Genomic DNA, 19,612 nt, shown 5'->3' with positions numbered 1-19,612 from the left:
TGCATATGTTGAAACCCTAATCCCCAATGTAATGGTATTTGTAGACAGGACATTTCGGAGGTAATGAGGGTTAGATGAGGTCATGAAGGTGGTGCTCTCATGACGGGATTGGTGCCTTTATAAGAAGAGACACTAGAATACTTGATCTCTTGCTCACTCTCTCTGCCATGTGAGGACACAGTGAGAATGTGACTGTCTGTAAGCCAGGAAGAGACCCCTCACCAGAAACTGAACCCTGAAGGTCCTTGATGGCAGACTTTCCAGCCTCCAGAACTGTGAGAAAATAAATTTCTGTCTAAGCCACCCAGTGTATGGTGTTATGTTATGACAGCCCTAGCAAACTAAGACACATGTATTGAGTTTCTAGTAAGGTCCTGTGAATGTAACCCTCGCCCTTAAGGAATGCCCAATCTCATGAGTATCAGTCATATAAACAAAGAAATATAATATGGTATCTATAGCAATGGAGGTGTGGTCCAGAGATAGTGTGGTCTAGTGATATAAAGGATGGTGTGATTGACTCTGCTTGGATAGCTCAAAGACGTCTTCTCAGAGAAATTATGAAATTTATTATGAGAGGTAAGATGCCACTACCAAGTTGCTTTGTAATGTGTAAATTCTACCACTAACACCATCCCAGTGTGCCAGTTCCTCCACATCTTCTTCACATGGGGGACCATCAGTTGAGAAATTTGCTAATAGACTGATTCAAAAAATATTTACTGAGAGCTTACACTATGTCAGACATTGTGTTAAGATAGAAAAATAATACATCACTATAGAGTTCAAATTAATATCTTTAATTACTGTATTTGCATGTTTTATATGTGTGTTTTACTAGCTATTTCTCTCTATTCTTATTTATATTTATATTATTGCATACTTATTGTTATGGGCTGAATGTTTGTGTCCCCAAAAATTCATGCTGAAGCCCTAACCCCTTATGTGATGGTATTTGGAGGTGGATCTTTGAGGGTAATTAGGTTTAGATGGGGTCCTGAGCAGATTAGTACTGTTATAAGAAGAGGAAGAGACCAGAGCTCACTGTCTCTGCCATGAGGATTCAGCAAGAAGGTGGCCATCAACAAGCCAGAAGGAGGGCCCTCACCAATAACAAAATCTGCTGACACCTAGATTTTGGACTTCCCAGCCTCCAGAACTGTGAGAAATAAATGTCTATTGTTTAAGCCACCCAGCCTATGGTATTTTTTTTGTTTCTTTTCTTTTTTGGCCACATCCTGCAGCTTGTGGGATCTTAGTTCCCTGAGCAGGGATTGAACCACACCCTCAGCAGTGAAAGCTTGGAGTCCTAGCCACTGGACCACCAGGGAATTCCCATACGGTTTTTTTTAAAAAATTGAAGTATAGTTGATTTACAATGTTGTTAGTTTCTGGTGTACAGCAAACTGATTCAGCTATATATATATGTGTGTGTATATATATATATATATATACATATATATATATACATATATATATATGTATATATATATATATTCTTTTCCATTATGGCTTATAGGATATTGAATGTATTTCCCTGTGCTATACAGTAGGACCTTGTTGTTTTTCTATTTTATATATAATAGTTTGTATCTGCTAATCCCAAACTCCAAATTTATCCCTCCACCCGCTTTCCCCTTTGGCAACTTTAAGTTTGTTTTCTATGTCTGTGAATCTGTTTCTGTTTTGTAAATAAGTTCATTTGTGTCATATTTTAGATTCCACATAAAAGTGATATCATATGGTACTTGTCTTTCTCTGTCTGACTTCACTTAGCATGATAATCTCTAGGTCCATCCATGTTGCTGCAAATGGCATTATTTCAATCTTTTTTATCAGCCTATGGTATTTTTTTATAGTCTGCTAAGCTGACTATAAAAAAATATTGAGGTATTTTTACTAACGAATTAATTTACACTTCTTGGTTTCATGAAGACTATGAGCTAGATTACTAGGGTTTTAATATTTTTTATCACTCTTGTGAACTCCATGTGATAAAAACATTATGTTTTTACATGTTTTTATATCATCATAACTATAATGATAGATTAGCAGAAATATTTACTAAGTACTTACCATGTGCCACTGTTTTTGGTTTTGTCTTAAGATGCACATTAAGATGTTGGGTAGATTAGTGGTGTATACCTGCACTCAAAGAATTTATATTCTAGAGAGGGGAGACACTCAATAAAAATGAAAATAAACATGTAAGCTAATTTCAAATTCTAATAGCAGTTAAGAAGAAACTATAATAGGGTAATAGACAAAAGGGGGAAATGACTTTGGCTAGAATTATGAGAAAAATCCTTTATGAGAATATGACATTTGATCTGGGAGTTAAAGATTAGAAGGCAGCCATGTCAAACTCTGGGAAAGGGCTTTTCAAACAGAAGGAATAGAAGGTGCCGAGGTGCAGGAACCACTAATTTTGGTGTGCTTAACCTAAAGACGAGTGTGGCTGAAACGTAGGGATTAAAGGAGAGAGTAGAGATGAAATTGGAAAGATAGGCAGGGTCCAGGTCATGAGGAACTTTGGAAGGGAATGGAAAGGCGTTTAGATTTTATTCAAGTAACAATGGGAAGCCCTTGGTGCATTTTAAGCAGTGGGAAGGGGGTGGGATCAGATTTATGCTTTTGAAGATCTCTCTGACTGCTCTATGGATAATGGTCCATAATGCCATAAGTGGAGGGAGGCCAACCGGACGTTTACTACAGGGATCCAGGAAACAGATGATGATGGTTTAGATTAAAATTGTAATTGTGGAGATAGTGAGAAATTGATAGATCTGAATGTATTTTGATGACTTGCTGATGAATCCATCAGAATTTCAGACATTCTAATTCTGTACATCTGGCGAGGGCTGAGAAAAATGCAGTTATACCAAGTAACCCAAGTGGTTCTGATGAAGGTACACAAGTATACTGAGAAAATACAGTGGTAAAGACTGAGAATGCACTTGGTGTTTCTTTTAATAAATAAGAAAAATGATTCAAAAAAGAAATTATTGTCTTATGTTTGAGAAATGGACAGGTTTTTCATTTGGTAAACTGATCCCCAATTGTGAATAAAATTAATGAAAAAATTACCATGGCAAAAAAGAATATTATTTCCTGTTTTTAAAAACCCAGTCTCATTTTGACTTTCACCCCTCCTTTTCAAAGATATTTTTAAGACTTTTCCCCTATGGACCTCTGCTTCTCTGTCAGCTCTTCTCGGCTTGTACCTCCATGGTTGGCATTAATATTATATCCCAAAATCCAGTTCTCTTCTACCTGAAATTGCACTTCTCCAATGCCTTGAAATTACGTGTGGCCATTACTTTCCTTGGCCAATGAAATGTGAGTGGAAATGACCTCTGTAACCTATTCTCCAGTCCGTTGTGGTGAGGGGTGGCTGGAGAGGCACATGGTCATATACAAATGCTATGAGATCAAAGTAAGGCAGAATTCTGAGATTGGAGAACAGCTGCCTGGAGAAGAGCCAAGATCCACAGTAGACCTTGGGTGACTGCTGAGATTTGGGGGTTGTTTGTAATCGAAGCATGACCTAATCTATCTTGACAAATCTGTTTCACCTTCACTGGGCCCTTTTTTTTTTTTTTTTCGGCCGTACCACATGGCATGCAGGATCTTAGTTCCTCGACTAGGGATCGAACCCGTGCCCCCTGCAATGGAAGTGTGGAGTCTTAACCACTGGACAACCAGGGAAGTCCCCACTGTGCCTTTTATTTTTATTTATTTATTTAAACATTTAATTAATTTATTTATTTTTTGGCTGTGCTGTGTGTTAGTGGCAGCAGCACATGGGATCTTCATAGAGGCATGCAGGATCTTTCATTGTGGTGCGCGGGCTCTTCATTGCCTCGCGCGGGCTTCTCTCTAGTTGTGGCATGCGGGTTTTCTCTCTCTAGTTGTGGCATGCGGGTTTTCTCTCTCTAGTTGCAGCGCTGGGCTCCAGAGCGCGTGGGCTCTATAGTTGCAGCACGTGGGCTCTCTCACTGAGGCTCACGAGCTCAGTAGTTTTGGGCTAAGCACGGGCTTAGATGCCCCACGGCATGGGGGATCTTGGTTTCCTGAAGAGGGATGGAACGGATGTCCCCTGCATTGGAAGGCAGATTCTTCACCACTGGACCACCAGGTAAGTTCCATGGGCCTTTTAAATGGCTGCTTTGGGGCAATGATTAGCCCTAATCAAGACCCGTGTATGGTCTTCTCTGAAGCCTGCAGGATTAAAATACTAGATGAGGGCTTCCCTGTTGGCGCAGTGGTTGAGAGTCCGCCTGCCGATGCAGGGGACACGGGTTCGTGCCCCGGTCCGGGAAGATCCCACATGCCACGGAGCAGCTAGGCCCGTGAGCCATGGCCACTGAGCCTGCGCGCCCGGAGCCTGTGCTCCGCAACGGGAGAGGCCACAACAGTGAGAGGCCTGCGTACCGCAAAAAAAAAAAAAATTAAAATTAAATACCAGATGATTTTTCTAGACATAAGATAAAAGCTTAAATATTTCTTAGCCTCAAGGATCTCAGACATAGGTGTCCCTCTGTTATATATTTACCTTATTTATTTTTTGTTTGCGCGAGGTCTTAGTTGTGGCTCGCCGTCTCCTTAGTTGCAGCACTAGGGCTCCTTAGTTGTGGCATGCGTGTGAGATCTAGTTCCCTGACCAGGGATCAAACCTGGGTCCCCTGCATTGGGAGTACGGAGTCTTATCCACTGTGCCACCGGGGAAGTCCCATTTTACCGTATTTACTTCAATAACTCTAACCTAAGTGATGAAAGTAAGTCTTCCCAAACCACTCTGGGTTCCCGGTATCTTTTAGGATGTCACTTAGCAAACAGTCATCAGAGGTCATGCTATTAAGACCTGTGATCTGGCCTGTTCCTCTTCTTGTGAAAAAATCCAAAAAAACTTTCCTATGTTTTAGTATATTCTGAACTGGGGTACATATGACAGCTATAGCCACCCCAAACTTAGTATGTATTTAGCAGGGATAAGAGATACAAAATTCATCTTCATCTTGCCTTTTAAATTTCAATGGAGTCCCTTGGAAGCAGAGCCAATAATAACTCCATGATGCTCAGCTTTACCTTGACTCAAACCAGGGTTTCTAAACCTCATCACTATTGACAGGAAGGGTAATCCTTTGCTGTGAGGGGCTGTCCTGTGCACTGTAGAATGTTGAGTAGCATCCCTGGCTTTGATCCACATCCTGGGCAATAGCACATCACAGTTATGACAACCCCAAATGTCTTGACATTGTCAAGTGTCCCCTAGGAGGCAAAATTGCTCCCTTTTGAGAACTACTGGCCTAAATGAAAGTATATTTTCATGATAGATATTGCTGAATGATGACAATTTAAACAACATATGAGGTTTAAAAGCATAAAAGGGTATTAGATGTAAAAAATTATCAAGAACCATGTTTAAGAACAGACACAGTAGATATTTTAATGAAAGCAATGGTCCTGCCATTCTTTATTTCTCACAATAACACATATTTACAGAAGAAAAGGAATTGTACATTTTAATTTCTGATCATTATACAGATTTATTTTTTGCAGTTGAATAATAAAAGGATGAATCTCTTAGTGACTTTTTAAAATAATTTCAATGTTACTTGAAGGTACTAATTATATGTTAAATGTGTTCAGTAACTGTTGTAAGCTCGCTTGAAAACAAAGGACACTTAGCACCCAGTAAAAGTAATAAAGTAACATCATTAGAGCCAGGATCTTTTAGATCTGACCTGGAACTATCTTCACCGTAGATTCCCAATCCAATTTCTAAATATACGTTTTAGAAACTTGGGTGAAAAAATTATGTAAAAGGAGGGCTTCCCTGGTGGCGCAGTGGTCAAGAGTCCGCCTGCCGATGCAGGGGACACGGGTTCGTGCCCCGGTCCGGGAAGATCCCACATGCCGCGGAGCGGCTGGGCCCATGAGCCATGGCCGGTGAGCCTGCGCATCCAGAGCCTGTGCTCTGCAACAGGAGAGGCCACAACAGTGAGAGGCCCGCGTACCGCGCAAAAAAAAAAGTAAAAGGAAAATCTCCATAGGTTTTTGTAGGATTAGAAGAATTTAGTTTTTAAAGAATAATATGTCAATCAGTTTTTCCCTCATAAGGCCTTAAAAAATTGGCACCTTGAGGTGCTATTAAAAAAAAGGAGTGAAATTTTTTGCTTAGTCAACAGCTTCAAATATTGGTTTTCGTTTTTTAAAACAATGAATTATAAATTCCTTTTAATAAAAGGTTAAAGGCACAGTGAAACAATGAATAATAGTTGCACTTCACTATTTTAGAACTCAAAATAATTCAAAAGGCAAAATAATTCAGGTGGCCAGCACCTGGTTTGTCCCGTAGGGGGCAAAATTATCATAAGGGATATCCAGGGACAGGATGTAGAATTGCTGCACTGAGGTTTAACAGTGGCAGGTGACTTAAAGCTTTACGCAAAATACAGTTTTGAAGTTTTTTTCAAGTTTTACAGATTTAAAGATGCCTTTTGTATTGCTTGGAATTAACAAAAATTTATTTTCTGGATAGTGAGTACTAATACTCAGAAATATATTCTTTTATTCTTCCGGGACTATATTTTCAATCTAATGATTACCTCTTAAAAGTTCCTCTCCTTTTGCCCTTGTTGTCCAATAGGTTTTGCTTTACTGGTTGAGCCATCCAAACTGTAGGAAGAGAGGTGGTGAAACTAAAAATCTGTTGTTACTTGTTAGCAGCTGTGAAAAGCAAGCTTGAAACTAGTATCTAAAAGGGAAGAAATATGGCCCTCTAGGTTTCACCCGGCTTTACGTTTTTCTAATTACCTTGCGGTGGATGGCAGAATGGTAAGCAAGGCTTTTAAGAAGTAATGGATAATTTACTATAGAAAATTTTGGGGAACATGGCTATGACTACATTTACGCGTAAGGAACAAAGATGTTTATAGACGATTACAGTTAAGAAGCTAACCACAACCAAGTAACACTTTATCCTCAGGAGCTGAAATCACGCATCTTCGTAGCTTATTTCCTTGCCTTCAAAATGGAAATATTACTCTATGTCCTGGATTTGTCATTAGAGAGCCAAATATGAAAAACAGAGCCATCAAATAAGGAGTTGTAGCAAGCACTAAACATACAGGTACTTGAAGAACTAAGCTAAATGGGGGATAGAAGAGAGTATTGTATGTTACACCAATAGGTTCTCAAAAAACGTTTTTTTTGGTCTTCCCTGGTGGCGCAGTGGTTGAGAGTCCGCCTGCCGATGCAGGGGACATGGGTTCGTGTCCCGGTCCGGGAAGTTCCCACGTGCCGCGGAGCAGCTGGGCCCATGAGCCATGGCCGCTGAGCCTGCACATCTGGAGCCTGTGCTCTGCAACGGGAGAGGCCACAACGGTGAGAGGCCTGTGTACCGCAAAAAAACAAAACAAAACAAAAAGAACATTTTTTTTTTTTGTTCTGGCCACGCCATGCGGCTTGCAGGATCTTAGTTCTCCCCGTTCAGGGGTCAGACCCGGGCCCTGGGCAGTGAGAACACAGAGCCCTAACCACTGGACCGCCAGGGAATTCCTTGAAAATGTTGATATAGTACAACTTTAAAAAATAGGAGATTAGGAAAAAAAAAAAATAAGAGATTAGGGAGAACAAATGAAAAACATTTTTAATTGTACCAGCTATCATATTGGTGATGGTTTATTAGTATTATTATTCTGAGACTGTTGCATGCATAAAGTAGATGAAGGAAACGAATAATTGTGGGATATTCCTGTGTCCTTGAAGACCAGGATTCTCAGTAGAGAAAAACAAGAGACACAAATGTAATAGAAAAGACTAGGCAAAAACCCTGTAGTACTTAATTTGATTTGCAAGTATCAAAATAAACTCATGAATAAGTGTTTTATCTTAAAAAAAAGGATATTTCCTAGCTCTCTCCTAGAAACAAAGACCAATATAGCCACAGTGAACTTAACAGTCACAATTACAGTTCTGAAGCACTATTTCTCACTGAAAGTAACCAGGCTCATTAAGAGAAATGGCTGATACCAGGTCTGGGGCAGGAAACATCCAAGTTGAGCCTGGAATAGTCTGTCATACGAGACTACAAGGAAGCCAGTAAAGACTGCTAGAGTTGTAGCAAAAGGACTCAGAGTCAACTTGATAAGGCCCCCAATGACCAAAGATAGGACAATTTGGGCTTTAATAAGGCAATATGTGAAATGGATTAAAGCCTATCAAATATGTTTGAATCCATGAGTTCACAACACTTAAAAAAAGTGATCTACAGAGGATGATAGAAAACAAGTTTATTGTCTTGAAATTTGGTAAATAAAGGGGAAAATTCAAGTTTATTTTCCCTTTCCTATATGAACTTGACCACTGGTTAACCAAATAGTAGATATGGGGAAACACCTCTTTATAAAACTGTTCCAACTAATAAATGAAAAAGAAATGATAGAATATTCTCCAACCCACAACAAATCAATGGATCTAGACACTGAGTATCAATTTCAGCGGACATCCCAAGAGGGAACCAGACATTCTGCGCCCTCTGTTGAAAGAATACACCATGATCTATGGTCTGGCGAAAAGGTTGAACCTGAGTCTGCTCAGATCTCTGGATCCATGTGTCAATATCCAGAGGATAGAAGAACATGCTGAATTGTGCCATGAGTATGCAATTAACAAAATATAGACAGTGGGAAATTTATAAAACCAGGTTCTTCTGTAGGTAAATTTTAAGGAAAAGAAAGAAGGAGAAACCCAGAAAGATTAAAAGCTAGTGTGTAGAGACACACACTTGGGGGATAAACTAAGAAAGAAACGCAAGGAAGTGAGTACTATTAAAATCAATGTAGTGTTTACTTTTGTGGGGTTGAGGAAGAGGTTTGTTAACTGTGACAGGACACAGAGAAGACATCGAAGGTGACTGGCAGAGTTCTAAAAGAATGTTTCCTTATGAGAATGTAATAAGCTATATATTTTCTGTTTGGTTTTCAGTATTTGTTTATTTTATAATTTTCCTAAAAGATAAAATTAAAAAAAATCAAAGCCCTTAGGATTTTCCACTAAAAATTATGGATGTGAACACTTCTACTGTAAATATCAGCTGACGGTTCTTAAGAAGTTGCCTGTATTATAGAAATATTTCTAAATAATAAGCTACAAATATTTGAAAAATATAAAATTAAATTCTTATGTGTGCATAGTTATAAAAAATCAAAGCATTAAGTATACATTCCTAACATGAAATTTATTTTATTACAGTATTATGTTATACAATTTGGTTAAATGGATGTTGTCAACTGCCAAAATTTTCCTTTCCTACTCCATACAAGGTTATTCCTTTTATTCTATTAGCGGTTAGAACATGAACTCTAGAAGAGATTTCACATTTCCTTGAATGACCACACTTTGTTTCACTCACCATAGAACAAAGATTAGTTAATTTGACCAACCATGAGGGAAGTTATCAATATGTAGCATTACACACAATGTCATCCGATTTGCAAATATAGATCCTTCACCCACATACTCAGCCTTATGTTCTCTTCCATGTATTAATGGCTGATGGAGACTTTTTTTGCTGTTAAGTGTCTGAGAAACTCAAGAATGCAAAACAGACCTAAACCACCAAAATGAAAGCAGTTTTAAAATGCAGTATAACAATAAACATGGACAAACATATAACTGTGTTGTACACTTTTTTGCCCATCAAACATTGACAGTTTCCCTCCAATTCTTCAAGCAGCATCTTGAAAAAAATGGTGCAATTGTACGATCTCCTTCCCTTTTCTTTTAATACAATTATGTGGTGTTCGAGTGATTCACATATTCCAGAAGTGACCGGTCTAAAACCCTTTGAATAAGAGCTTCCTCAATTATATTAAAATCCTACAATAAAGAAAAATAATTAGAAACATACAGTCAGAGATGACAGTTTTCAGAAATTGGAGGATGAGAGTTAAGACAATGCCTCATTTTGCAAAGTGAAGCCCTGAATTTAGTCCAAGTTTCCACAAAAACTCATAGAACCCAGGACTTTTGCTTTGGGGCCTGTGCATTTTCTATTTCATTTTTACTGCCTATCAATTAACTAGCTACAGTCATAGTAAAATAGTTTTGATCCGGAATTTAAAGTTTTTATCTGATCTAACTAGTAGTTTTTAGTCAACAGTACGAATCCTGTCAGAGTGCTATGCTCCACATAAACATGTAATAGTTAAGACATTCCCATAGATAAGACATGTAATAGTTAAGACACGTAAAGTTAAGACATTCCCATAGGACTCATCAATCCCAGCAGTACTACTGAATATCTAGTTTTGAAAAAAAAAAAGGTTGAAAACAAAACGCTCTTTCTCCTTGCTTCCCTATGGTCAAAACGGAATTCAAAACTTTAGGTCAGCACATTCTATAAATAGAGCAAAAAGTATTAAGAGCCCCATCCTCTGCAATCCATCTCCTCTTCGCCAATAAACTAAAAAAATAAAATAAAATCTTTATTGGAAGTCCACTCTAAGACATAAAAGCAAATAAATGAAATCCAAAGGAAAGCTATAAAGCACATCAGAGCACAAGATTTGGACTCAATGCCAGGTTGTCCTGAGGCAATTTATTAACCTTTGAGCATCAGATATTTCATAGCTAAGTAAGGATAATGATATAGTACTCACTTCACAGAAGTTGCTGCAAGGAATAAAATGAGATAATTTGCATTAAATGCTTAGCATAGTACTTGGTAGTTTAGGAAACAAAAAATCAAAACAAAGAACACTGTTTCAACCTCACTTCCACATCCAAGAATATGGTTTTGAGTGGGTGTAAAGTATTCTCATCAAAGTGGCTTCTTCCTGACCAGCCCTGGGTCATACTTTGAATGATCTTGAGAAGAATGGACTGAACATGAACAGCCAAGACAGGCATGGAATCAACCTGGCTTTTAGAACGTCTTATGGAGCTAAGATAAAGAGGAACCCCTACGTGTTATGAAAAATGAGAACACATGGCTCTGTTGAGGGCTTGTGTGCCTTGGTGGCCAGAAAAGACATTATTTGAGAGACGGAGGAAAGAATATGAAGCCTCTGTAGTGTGGTTTGTTTGATTCTTCAAGTGGTCCTGATATTCCCATTTACTCTCTCCCCATCTCCAGTTTGCCTAACATCTGTGCCCTAACTGCAAATCACTCTACATGCATTATCTCATTTAATTCCCACAACAGCTTCTGGAAGCAGTATGTACTTTGCTCTCCTCACTTAACAAATGAACAAACAGAGGCTCCAATGTTAAATGCCTTGCCTAAGGTCACACAGCTGTGACAGGGCTGTTACTGAAACCCAGGTCAGAACCCAGGTTCCCTGGATAATCTGGATAATCATAGTGGGCAGATCAGAATGCATGGAGAAAAATTTCCAATGACAATCTTCAACAATTATTAAATTCCATCTTGAAACTGCATAAAAATAGTCAAAATCATGTGAAAATTATATGCAAATTCAAATTTAACCCTTAACATTTCATGTATTTAGATAACGTAACAATAAAATGTACTATTTCAGAACATGGCTATGAGTGATTTTTCCGCTCATGATAGGCAATACCCCTTTGCTGAAAGGGACTCAGGGGACAAAGCATTACTCTCACATGACAATGCGTAGAAAAAAGGCTATGTCAACCTTTTGCTTGTTATTACCATTTCTGATAACAGAAACTACGGTCGTAAGTATTAGAACTATTCATACTATACCACATTTTTCTTTCATCTTAAAAAAATCCTTAATATAATGAGATTGGCCATGAGTTGGTAGTTATTGATGGGTAGCTGATGGGTATACAGGGGTTCATTATATTATCCTACTTCTGTATATGTTTAAAATTTTTTCATAATAAATTTTTCTAACGTTTAAAAAAGTCCAATAAACATGAGAGTTGTGTTTTTTGTTTTTTGTTTTTTTTTGCGGTACGCAGGCCTCTCACTGTTGTGGCCTCTCCCGTTGCGGAGCACAGGCTCCGGACGCGCAGGCTCAGCGGCCATGGCTCACGGGCCCAGCCGCTCCGCGGCATGTGGGATCTTCCCGGACTGGGGCACGAACCCATGTCCCCTGCATCGGCAGGCGGACTCTCAAGCACTGCGCCACCAGGGAAGCCCGAGAGTTGTGTTTTATAGAATTTAAATTAAAAATAGAGCCCGTGTGTCTCGCTACACTGATAATGTCATGTCTGTTACTAGCCATTCAGTATATTATAAAATGAACGCAAATTCTCTGAGCCATTTCCTTACCGATATGATTTCCTCTCAGCTATATAAGTTTTTAACTTCATAAAAATTATAACTATTAACATATTGGGAGGCACTAGAGTAGAAATTAAAATAATGTGAAAGTGAAATCTAGGTCTTTACACGATGGCTAATTATTTACATTACAAAGAAAATGATTTTGTCTAAGGCAGGTAACTACTTCACTATTAACAGTTTATAAAACAGCATGTTTTTATGATTTCCTACTTAATGCTAATACTTAACATTTTAGCTACACATACATTTTTTCCTCTACAATCTTACTCACTTGGATTAAGAAAGGTAAGCTAAACACAGCATAAAAACATAATGTAAAAGTAAGAAAATATACTTACTATGAAATCATCATAAAACAAAGTGTGACTGACTTGCAAATGTCTTATTAAGCTGCCATTGAAGCTGCCTGGATTCTCATTAGGTACTAAACGGCAAAGTGGACAGAACTGGAAATAAACAAGATCAAGAGTTCAAGAAAGAATTTTAAATAATCATTATTGTCAGAATTAAAAAATTAAATAACCATTCAACAAAATGAATTTTAATTTTATGAATCTATTGGCCATACCTTGGTATTGTTTTAGAATTGTATAAATATTAAAGCAACATAAAGAAATAAAATTGCACTTATTTCTTCACATGCATTTCTTGTATATAAAAGTATATGTTTATCATTTAAAAAAAATTAATTTATGTATTTTTGGCTGCATTGGGTCTTTGTTGCTGTGCACAGGGCTTTCTCTAGTTGTGGCGAGCGGGGGTTACTCTGTTGCAATGCGCGGGCTTCTCGTTGTGGTGGCTTCTCTTGTTGCAGAGCACGGGCTCTAGGCACGTGGGCTTCAGTAGTTGTGGCACGAGGGCTCAGTAGTTGTGGCTCACAGGCTCTAGAGCGTAGGCTCAGCAGTTGTGGCACACGGGCTTAGTTGCTATGCAGCATGTGGGATCTTCCCAGACCAGGGCTCGAACACATGTCCCCTGCATTGGCAGTCAGATTCTTAACCACTGTACCACCAGAGAAGTCCCTATCACTTTATCATTTAAACAATATTACAGTCAGTAGGTGTGCCATAATTTAATTAGTTACCTACCTCTTGGAATACTGACATTTTCTTGGTATGTGGATATTCTATTATTACAAATTATAGTATCTATATTGTTTACTTTTGGGGGCATTATTTTCTTAGGATACATGACCATAAATGGAGATTAGAGGGTCAAAGTTACGAACTTCACAGTTCATAATATATATTACTCTATAGTTTTATACTGCCACCAGCAATACAGATTATAATACACCAGCATCAAATAATAATACCAGCATCAGGTGTTAGTATTTATACATATTTTCCTAATTTAATAGCCATTAATGGCTCTCTAATAAAACTTTTGCATTTTGAAATATTTATAAGCTCACAAGAAATTGCAAAAATAACGCAGAGAGGTACCATGTCACAATAACCCAGCTTCCCTTAATGGTAATTTCTTACATAACTGTGGTACATTACCAAAACCAGGAAATCGGCAATTAACTAGACAACATCTGACTTAGATTTCACCATTTTTTGCATGAACTCATTTTTTTGGGTATGTATGTATAGTTCTATGAAATTTTATCACACATATAGAAATGCATGTAACTACCGACACAATCAAGATACAAAACTGTTCTCTCACTACAAAGAACTCCCTTGTTCTGCTCCTTAACTTCCTCTTCTCTCCCAAACCCTGGCAACCACCGATCTCTTCTCCAGAACTTTTGAGACTGGCTTTTTTTCACTAAGCATAATGGCCTTGGGATTCATCCAAATTGTTGAGTGCATCAATATAGTTCCTTCCTTTTTACTGCTGAGTAGTATTCCATGGTATGGATGTACCACAGTTATCCATTTACCTTTGAAGGACATTTGTTGTTTTGGGCTGCTACAAATAGAGCTGCAATGAACATGTGTGCATAGATGTTTTGTGTAAACATATTTTCATTTTTCTAGGATTAATTTCTAGGAGTGTGAGTGCTGGGTTAGTGTTACAGTTAACTTTGTAAAAAACTGCCAAACTATTTTGTTTGTAAATGGCTGGACCATTTTACATTCCCACAAGCAATGAGTGAATTATCTAGTTTTTCCTTATTCTCATCAGCATTAGTTACTGTCAACATTTTTCTATTTTAGTTGTTTTCATAGGCATGTAGTGGTATCTCATCATGGTTTTAATTTGTAATTCTCAAATGGCTAATATAAATGACTCTTTCTTTTAATATATACCACTTTATTATGTCTTAACATAGGTTTTTTTTAAAAAATTGTATTTCTTCGTGTATTCATTTTGAAAAATGAGATGCAGAATCATTACTGAGTTCCAAGTATATGTTAGGCAATAAATGAGGTGGTATTCTCACTTGATTCTCACAGAAACCCAGTGAATTATCATCTTTATTTTGTTGATGAACCCAATTTCAGAGAGGAAAAAAATTAGCTTAAATCTACACCACTTCAAGTATCAGAGCTCGAATCTAGGCCTCTACTAGACAATCCAATGTCCTTTTCATATTATAACAGTGGCTAATTTATCAGCTTGGATGATGTTTTTCTCTAAATTTAAATGAGATCTTTACATAATTCTTTTCTGTCTTATTATTTTATTGGGGAGGGGGGAGTCCCAGTTTCAATATGCTCAACTTCTATAAATAAGGCCATTTAAAAATTCTGCTCTACTCAATTAATCTTAATGTCTTATTTTAAATAAAATTACATCATCTAAATTATTATTGCTTTATAATAATTAATGATTTCCTTACGTTCTAGCTATCTTTGTTAATTGACAACATGGCTATCCCAAAATAGCACTCCATCTACCCTGAGACCCCTACATAGTGAGAACAGAGCTGAGACCAAGAAACATTTTAATAATAGAAACAACCTAAGTGTCCATCAACAGATGAATGGATAAAGAAGATATGTGTACACACACACACACACACACACACAGTGGAATACTATTCAGTCATAAAAAAGGAAATCTTGTCATTTGCAGCAACATGGATGGACTTGGAGGGTATTATGCTAAGGGAAATAGGTCAGTCAGAGAAAGGCAACTTCTGTATGATACCACTTATATGTGGAATCTAAAAAAATAACAACAAACTAGTGAATATAACAAAAAAGAAGCAGACTCACAGATATAGAGAACAAACTAGTGGTGACCAGTAGGGGAAGGGGAGGGGTAACATAGAGGTAGAGGATTAAGAGGTAGGGGATTAAGGGGTACAAACTATTATATATAAAATAAGCTACAAGGATATATTTTACAACATATATCCCACATATTGGGATTATGGCCAATATTTTATAATAATTATAAATGGAGTATAACCTTTAAAAATTGTGACTCACTATATTGTATACCTACACCGGTAACTTATATAATATTGTACATCATCTGTACTTCAATTGAAAAAAAAAAAGGATGTTGGCCTCACCTCGGCATGGACTTTATATGACAGTGAACGCAATGGGCAAATAACAGCCACCACATTAGAAGCTACCACTAACCTCAATCCTTTGGAGCATCTATTACAATGGACACCCAGCTCTATCCGTGGTTTCGATTAACTCCCACAGCAACTCAGCCAATTACAGGACACTTTCTATATAATGGTAAATACCATTTGGGGAAGAAATTAAAGATAACGGAATCCAATGCCAAAAGAGACATGCACTGAAAATAATTATAGACAAATATGCAACCAAACTTAAGGTACCAGATGACACATCTAATTTAATACGAGTTTGGAAGCATATCTAATGAAGATTTTCTCCTTCTAACACGTTTATGCATATACGCTCCCACTGCCCAGTCCAGCCACAGATATTCTGAATACCCACGGAAATAAACTGCTGTGGGAATGAGGGCTCAGGCTCTTGTCACTACAGCTTTTAATTCCAAACCAACTGAAGTCCTGTCCCTTCCCATAAGGAATGAACCTCAGGATCAAGGCAGAAAGTAAGGCTACCTTTGAACCTGTGTGAATGGAAATATGATTTTTAGAATATCCTATTTTTCATATCACTACATCCTACTATGTGCTAGGTTCTCTGCCAAGAGCTGGGCATGCAGTGCTGAACAAAGAAATTAAGTTCTATGGCTTCATGAACCTAATAATTTGGAGGGAGAGACAGACACAAATACACAATTAACGAATTGTGATAAGTGAGAAAAAAGAGGGGAGAAAAGCAAGAGCTGAAATTAATTTGGGTGTCAGAGAAGTGCAATTTAAGTTGAGTTCTAAAGGATAAATAAGAACCAACCAGTGGGGACTTCCTTAGTGGTCCAGTGGTTAAGACTCCACGCTTCCACTGCAGGGGGCGCAGGTTCAATCCCTGGCTGGGGAGCTAAGATCTCACATGCCGGGCAGAGCGGGGGTGGGGCGGTGGGGGGGGGGTTGGGGGTGGGGCAGGAAGCACACGAAAAAAAGAACCAACCAGTGAAAGAAAACACTGGAAAGCGAGAAGAGCCAGAAAGTGTGGTTCTTGCTGAAACGTCTTTCCTTTATAAGATAAAATATTAAATTTCTCTCAAGAGTGGTCTCATAATTCGATCTGAAGCATGCTGTGTGTGTCATTTGCGTTTTTTGAGTCCAATATTCCATAGACATAATTTTTCAAAAAGAAAAAAACATGGCAGAATATAATTACTGTGTGACAAAAAGGAGCTGTTCTGAAGGTTGCACATGAGAACAGTCAAAATTCCTTGAGGTTCATAACTTACTTACCCCTGTTTGCTTCAGCAACTCAGAAAGAAAAGATTAGTTGCTTGTGGTTTGATCTCTGAATTATCTAATTCTATCTGGAAGGCAGAATCATTTGCCCAAATCTCTAACCGCCCTGAAACTTCTTACATCTGGTAAGTCAGATGATGTCACTGATCTTATCTGAAGGCAAACCCAGCAATTCAGTCCTTTAGAGCAATAATTCCTTGTTAACTTCCACACCAATCCAGAAGCAGCCTTGGATTCAGCCCTCCTCGTCCAAGGATTCCACCAGGTGTTTTCACCTACGTGCCCCCAGAGGATCCCTAAGCACGTGACCCCAGCCCTGCCACAGTATCTGCATCCAGCCTTTTTCTAACCACAGGGTTTTTCCGGACTTCTAGTGGCACTAGATGCTTCAGAGTGCATGTGTCTTAAGCTTCTACACTTAAGCACGAAACACTAACACAGGAAACCTGAAGGTTTTCTGTTCCAGAGACCACTTTTACACAGCCCTGGTGTATTACAGAACCATGGCTTTTCTGAGCAATCGGTTCCTGCCTGAAGGCCTTGATAGCATCCTGGTCTTGTGGTAAAATTTACTTCACCTCCTCCACCTCTCCCAGGTTGGGTTCCCCAACTGTGAGAGTACATGGCTTCCTCTGAGAAATCTGCTCTAGCCTTGATTTGATATAGCTGCAAAAATGGTAGTAACCCGGCATCACCACCCGACTCATTTGCTACTACCCTGTGAAAAAGGCATCATCATATCATCATCTCCATTTTACAAATGATGAAACAGAGGCAAAGAGGTTAATGGGATTTTCTGCGATTTGCACCAAAGCTTATCTCCTCCAAAGCCTAGGCTTTCCTCCCCCTGCCCCAGGGCATTGCTGTTCAACAGAAATGTAACAGAAGCCACACACATAATTTTATTGTTTGAGTAGCCACATTACAAAAACTAAAAGGAAACAGGTGGGATTAATTTTAATAATATGTTGTATATAACTCCAGATATACAAATTATTATTATTATTTTAATAGAACTTTATTGAAGTATAATCGCTTCACAATACCGTGTTAGTTTCTGTTGCACAACAAAGTGAATCAGCCATATGCATACACGTGTCCCCATATCCCCTCCCTCTTGAGCCTCCCTCCACCCCCCCATCCCACCCCTCTAGGTCATGGCAAAGCACCGAGCCGATCTCCTTGTGCTATGCTGCTGCTTCCCACCAGCCAACTATTTTACATTCGGTAGTGTATATATGTCCATGCTACTCTCACTTTGCCCCAGCGAAGCCTAGGCATTTTAACTACTAAATTCCACGATTCCTGGTTTATCTCTGTCCTTATGTCGGCTTTCTTCAGTGACCTCTATGACCTCTAAATCATAGAAGACCCAGTTTCTATGGGCCACCTTCAATCTGATGGCCAAACTGAGCGGCATGTGGACTGGACTTCTGTGGAGCAGGTACACAGTACCAATGGATGGACAAATATGGGGCCCTCCCTGGAGGGATGCTGTAATGCGGCCCATGGTCCAGAGTGCCTAGTGTTCCTCCAGCCAGAGCAGCACCCCGGGCACTACTGGTCAGGGCTCAGACTTTGTCGATAATATCTCCTTCATAGGGTTGCTAGAAGGCAAAGAGGCACCCAGAACTCAGTAAATGGTAGTCACTATTATGCCATCCTAATGCTTTCTTCAAGCTTCCTCTAGGACGGTTCCCCAGGGACCTATCATAAAACACCTCCTTAGCCCAGTTCCTCCCACAGAGCAACTTGAGCAGGAAAAGCCCATGACAACCTCCTCTGCTGCCCCAACACATATCAAGCTCTTAGCTAGCCATTCCAAGAACCAAACCTCTGGGCCATTAGGATAAATAACAAATTCCTTTGACTGTGCTGTGGGAGGACTTTTGTCTTGAACTTGCTAGTGGAGCATAGTGTCTATGCCCTGGAGGCTAGACTACTGGGTTCAAACTGTAGCTCTGCTTATTTACCAGCTATGAGACTTAGCTCGTAAGACTTAACCTCTCTGAGCCTCAGTTTATCACTTGTAAAATGGGGATAAGAATCATATCTATCTCATAGGATTGTCGTAAGGGCTATCTAGCTATCTCTCCATCAATCACCTATCTAATATACTTACATTTCAACTTCATCCACTTTCCGAAAGGATTTTATGGAAAAAAAACAAACAAACCTTAAAACAAATTAAAAAAACCCCAAACTCATATATATGAAAAACACACATACATATATATACACATGTACACATATACAACATAAAACTAAAATAAAATTCAAAAAACTTCAAGGTATCATTTTACATCTGTTAAGCCTGGATAAGTTAAAAATAAGTGTACGCATAATTTATCCCTTATAAGTACAACACTCAAAAGTCCATACATTTGTGTTCATACCATCATTTTATAATTTCTTTCCATATAAGAACAGCCTCTACTCTGATTTTGTTGATCATATTTTGTCCTTTTTTTCTGAGTTAGAAATATGCTACAGGATATTACTGTGTAAAAAACTCTCTTATTGGGTAATTCAAGACACTCTCCTAAATCAAA

The 19,612-nt window shown here is 38.5% G+C and overlaps 1 protein-coding gene across 5 annotated transcripts in view; it reads right to left on the bottom strand.

Moving 5' to 3' along the window:
* Positions 1-5,468: 5,468 nt before the first annotated feature.
* The window catches only part of RNF125 (ring finger protein 125), a 109,415-nt gene continuing 95,271 nt past the window's right edge, over positions 5,469-19,612 (bottom strand). For all 5 annotated transcript variants that reach the window (XM_082667630.1, XM_082667629.1, XM_082667631.1 and 2 more), the window contains 2 exons: positions 12,625-12,732; positions 5,469-9,885 (listed from right to left, as the gene is read on the bottom strand). In XM_082667630.1, coding sequence (XP_082523756.1) covers positions 9,799-9,885; positions 12,625-12,732 — 195 coding nt within the window. In that variant the 3' untranslated portion in view covers positions 5,469-9,798. The remainder of the gene's footprint in view (positions 9,886-12,624; positions 12,733-19,612) is intronic.

This window comes from Grampus griseus (genome assembly GCF_964374135.1).
Source record: "Grampus griseus genome assembly, chromosome: 12".
NCBI lineage: Eukaryota > Metazoa > Chordata > Mammalia > Artiodactyla > Delphinidae > Grampus > Grampus griseus.
Note: the sequence above shows the minus strand (reverse complement) of the source record. Positions and strands in the feature narration are given on the sequence as shown.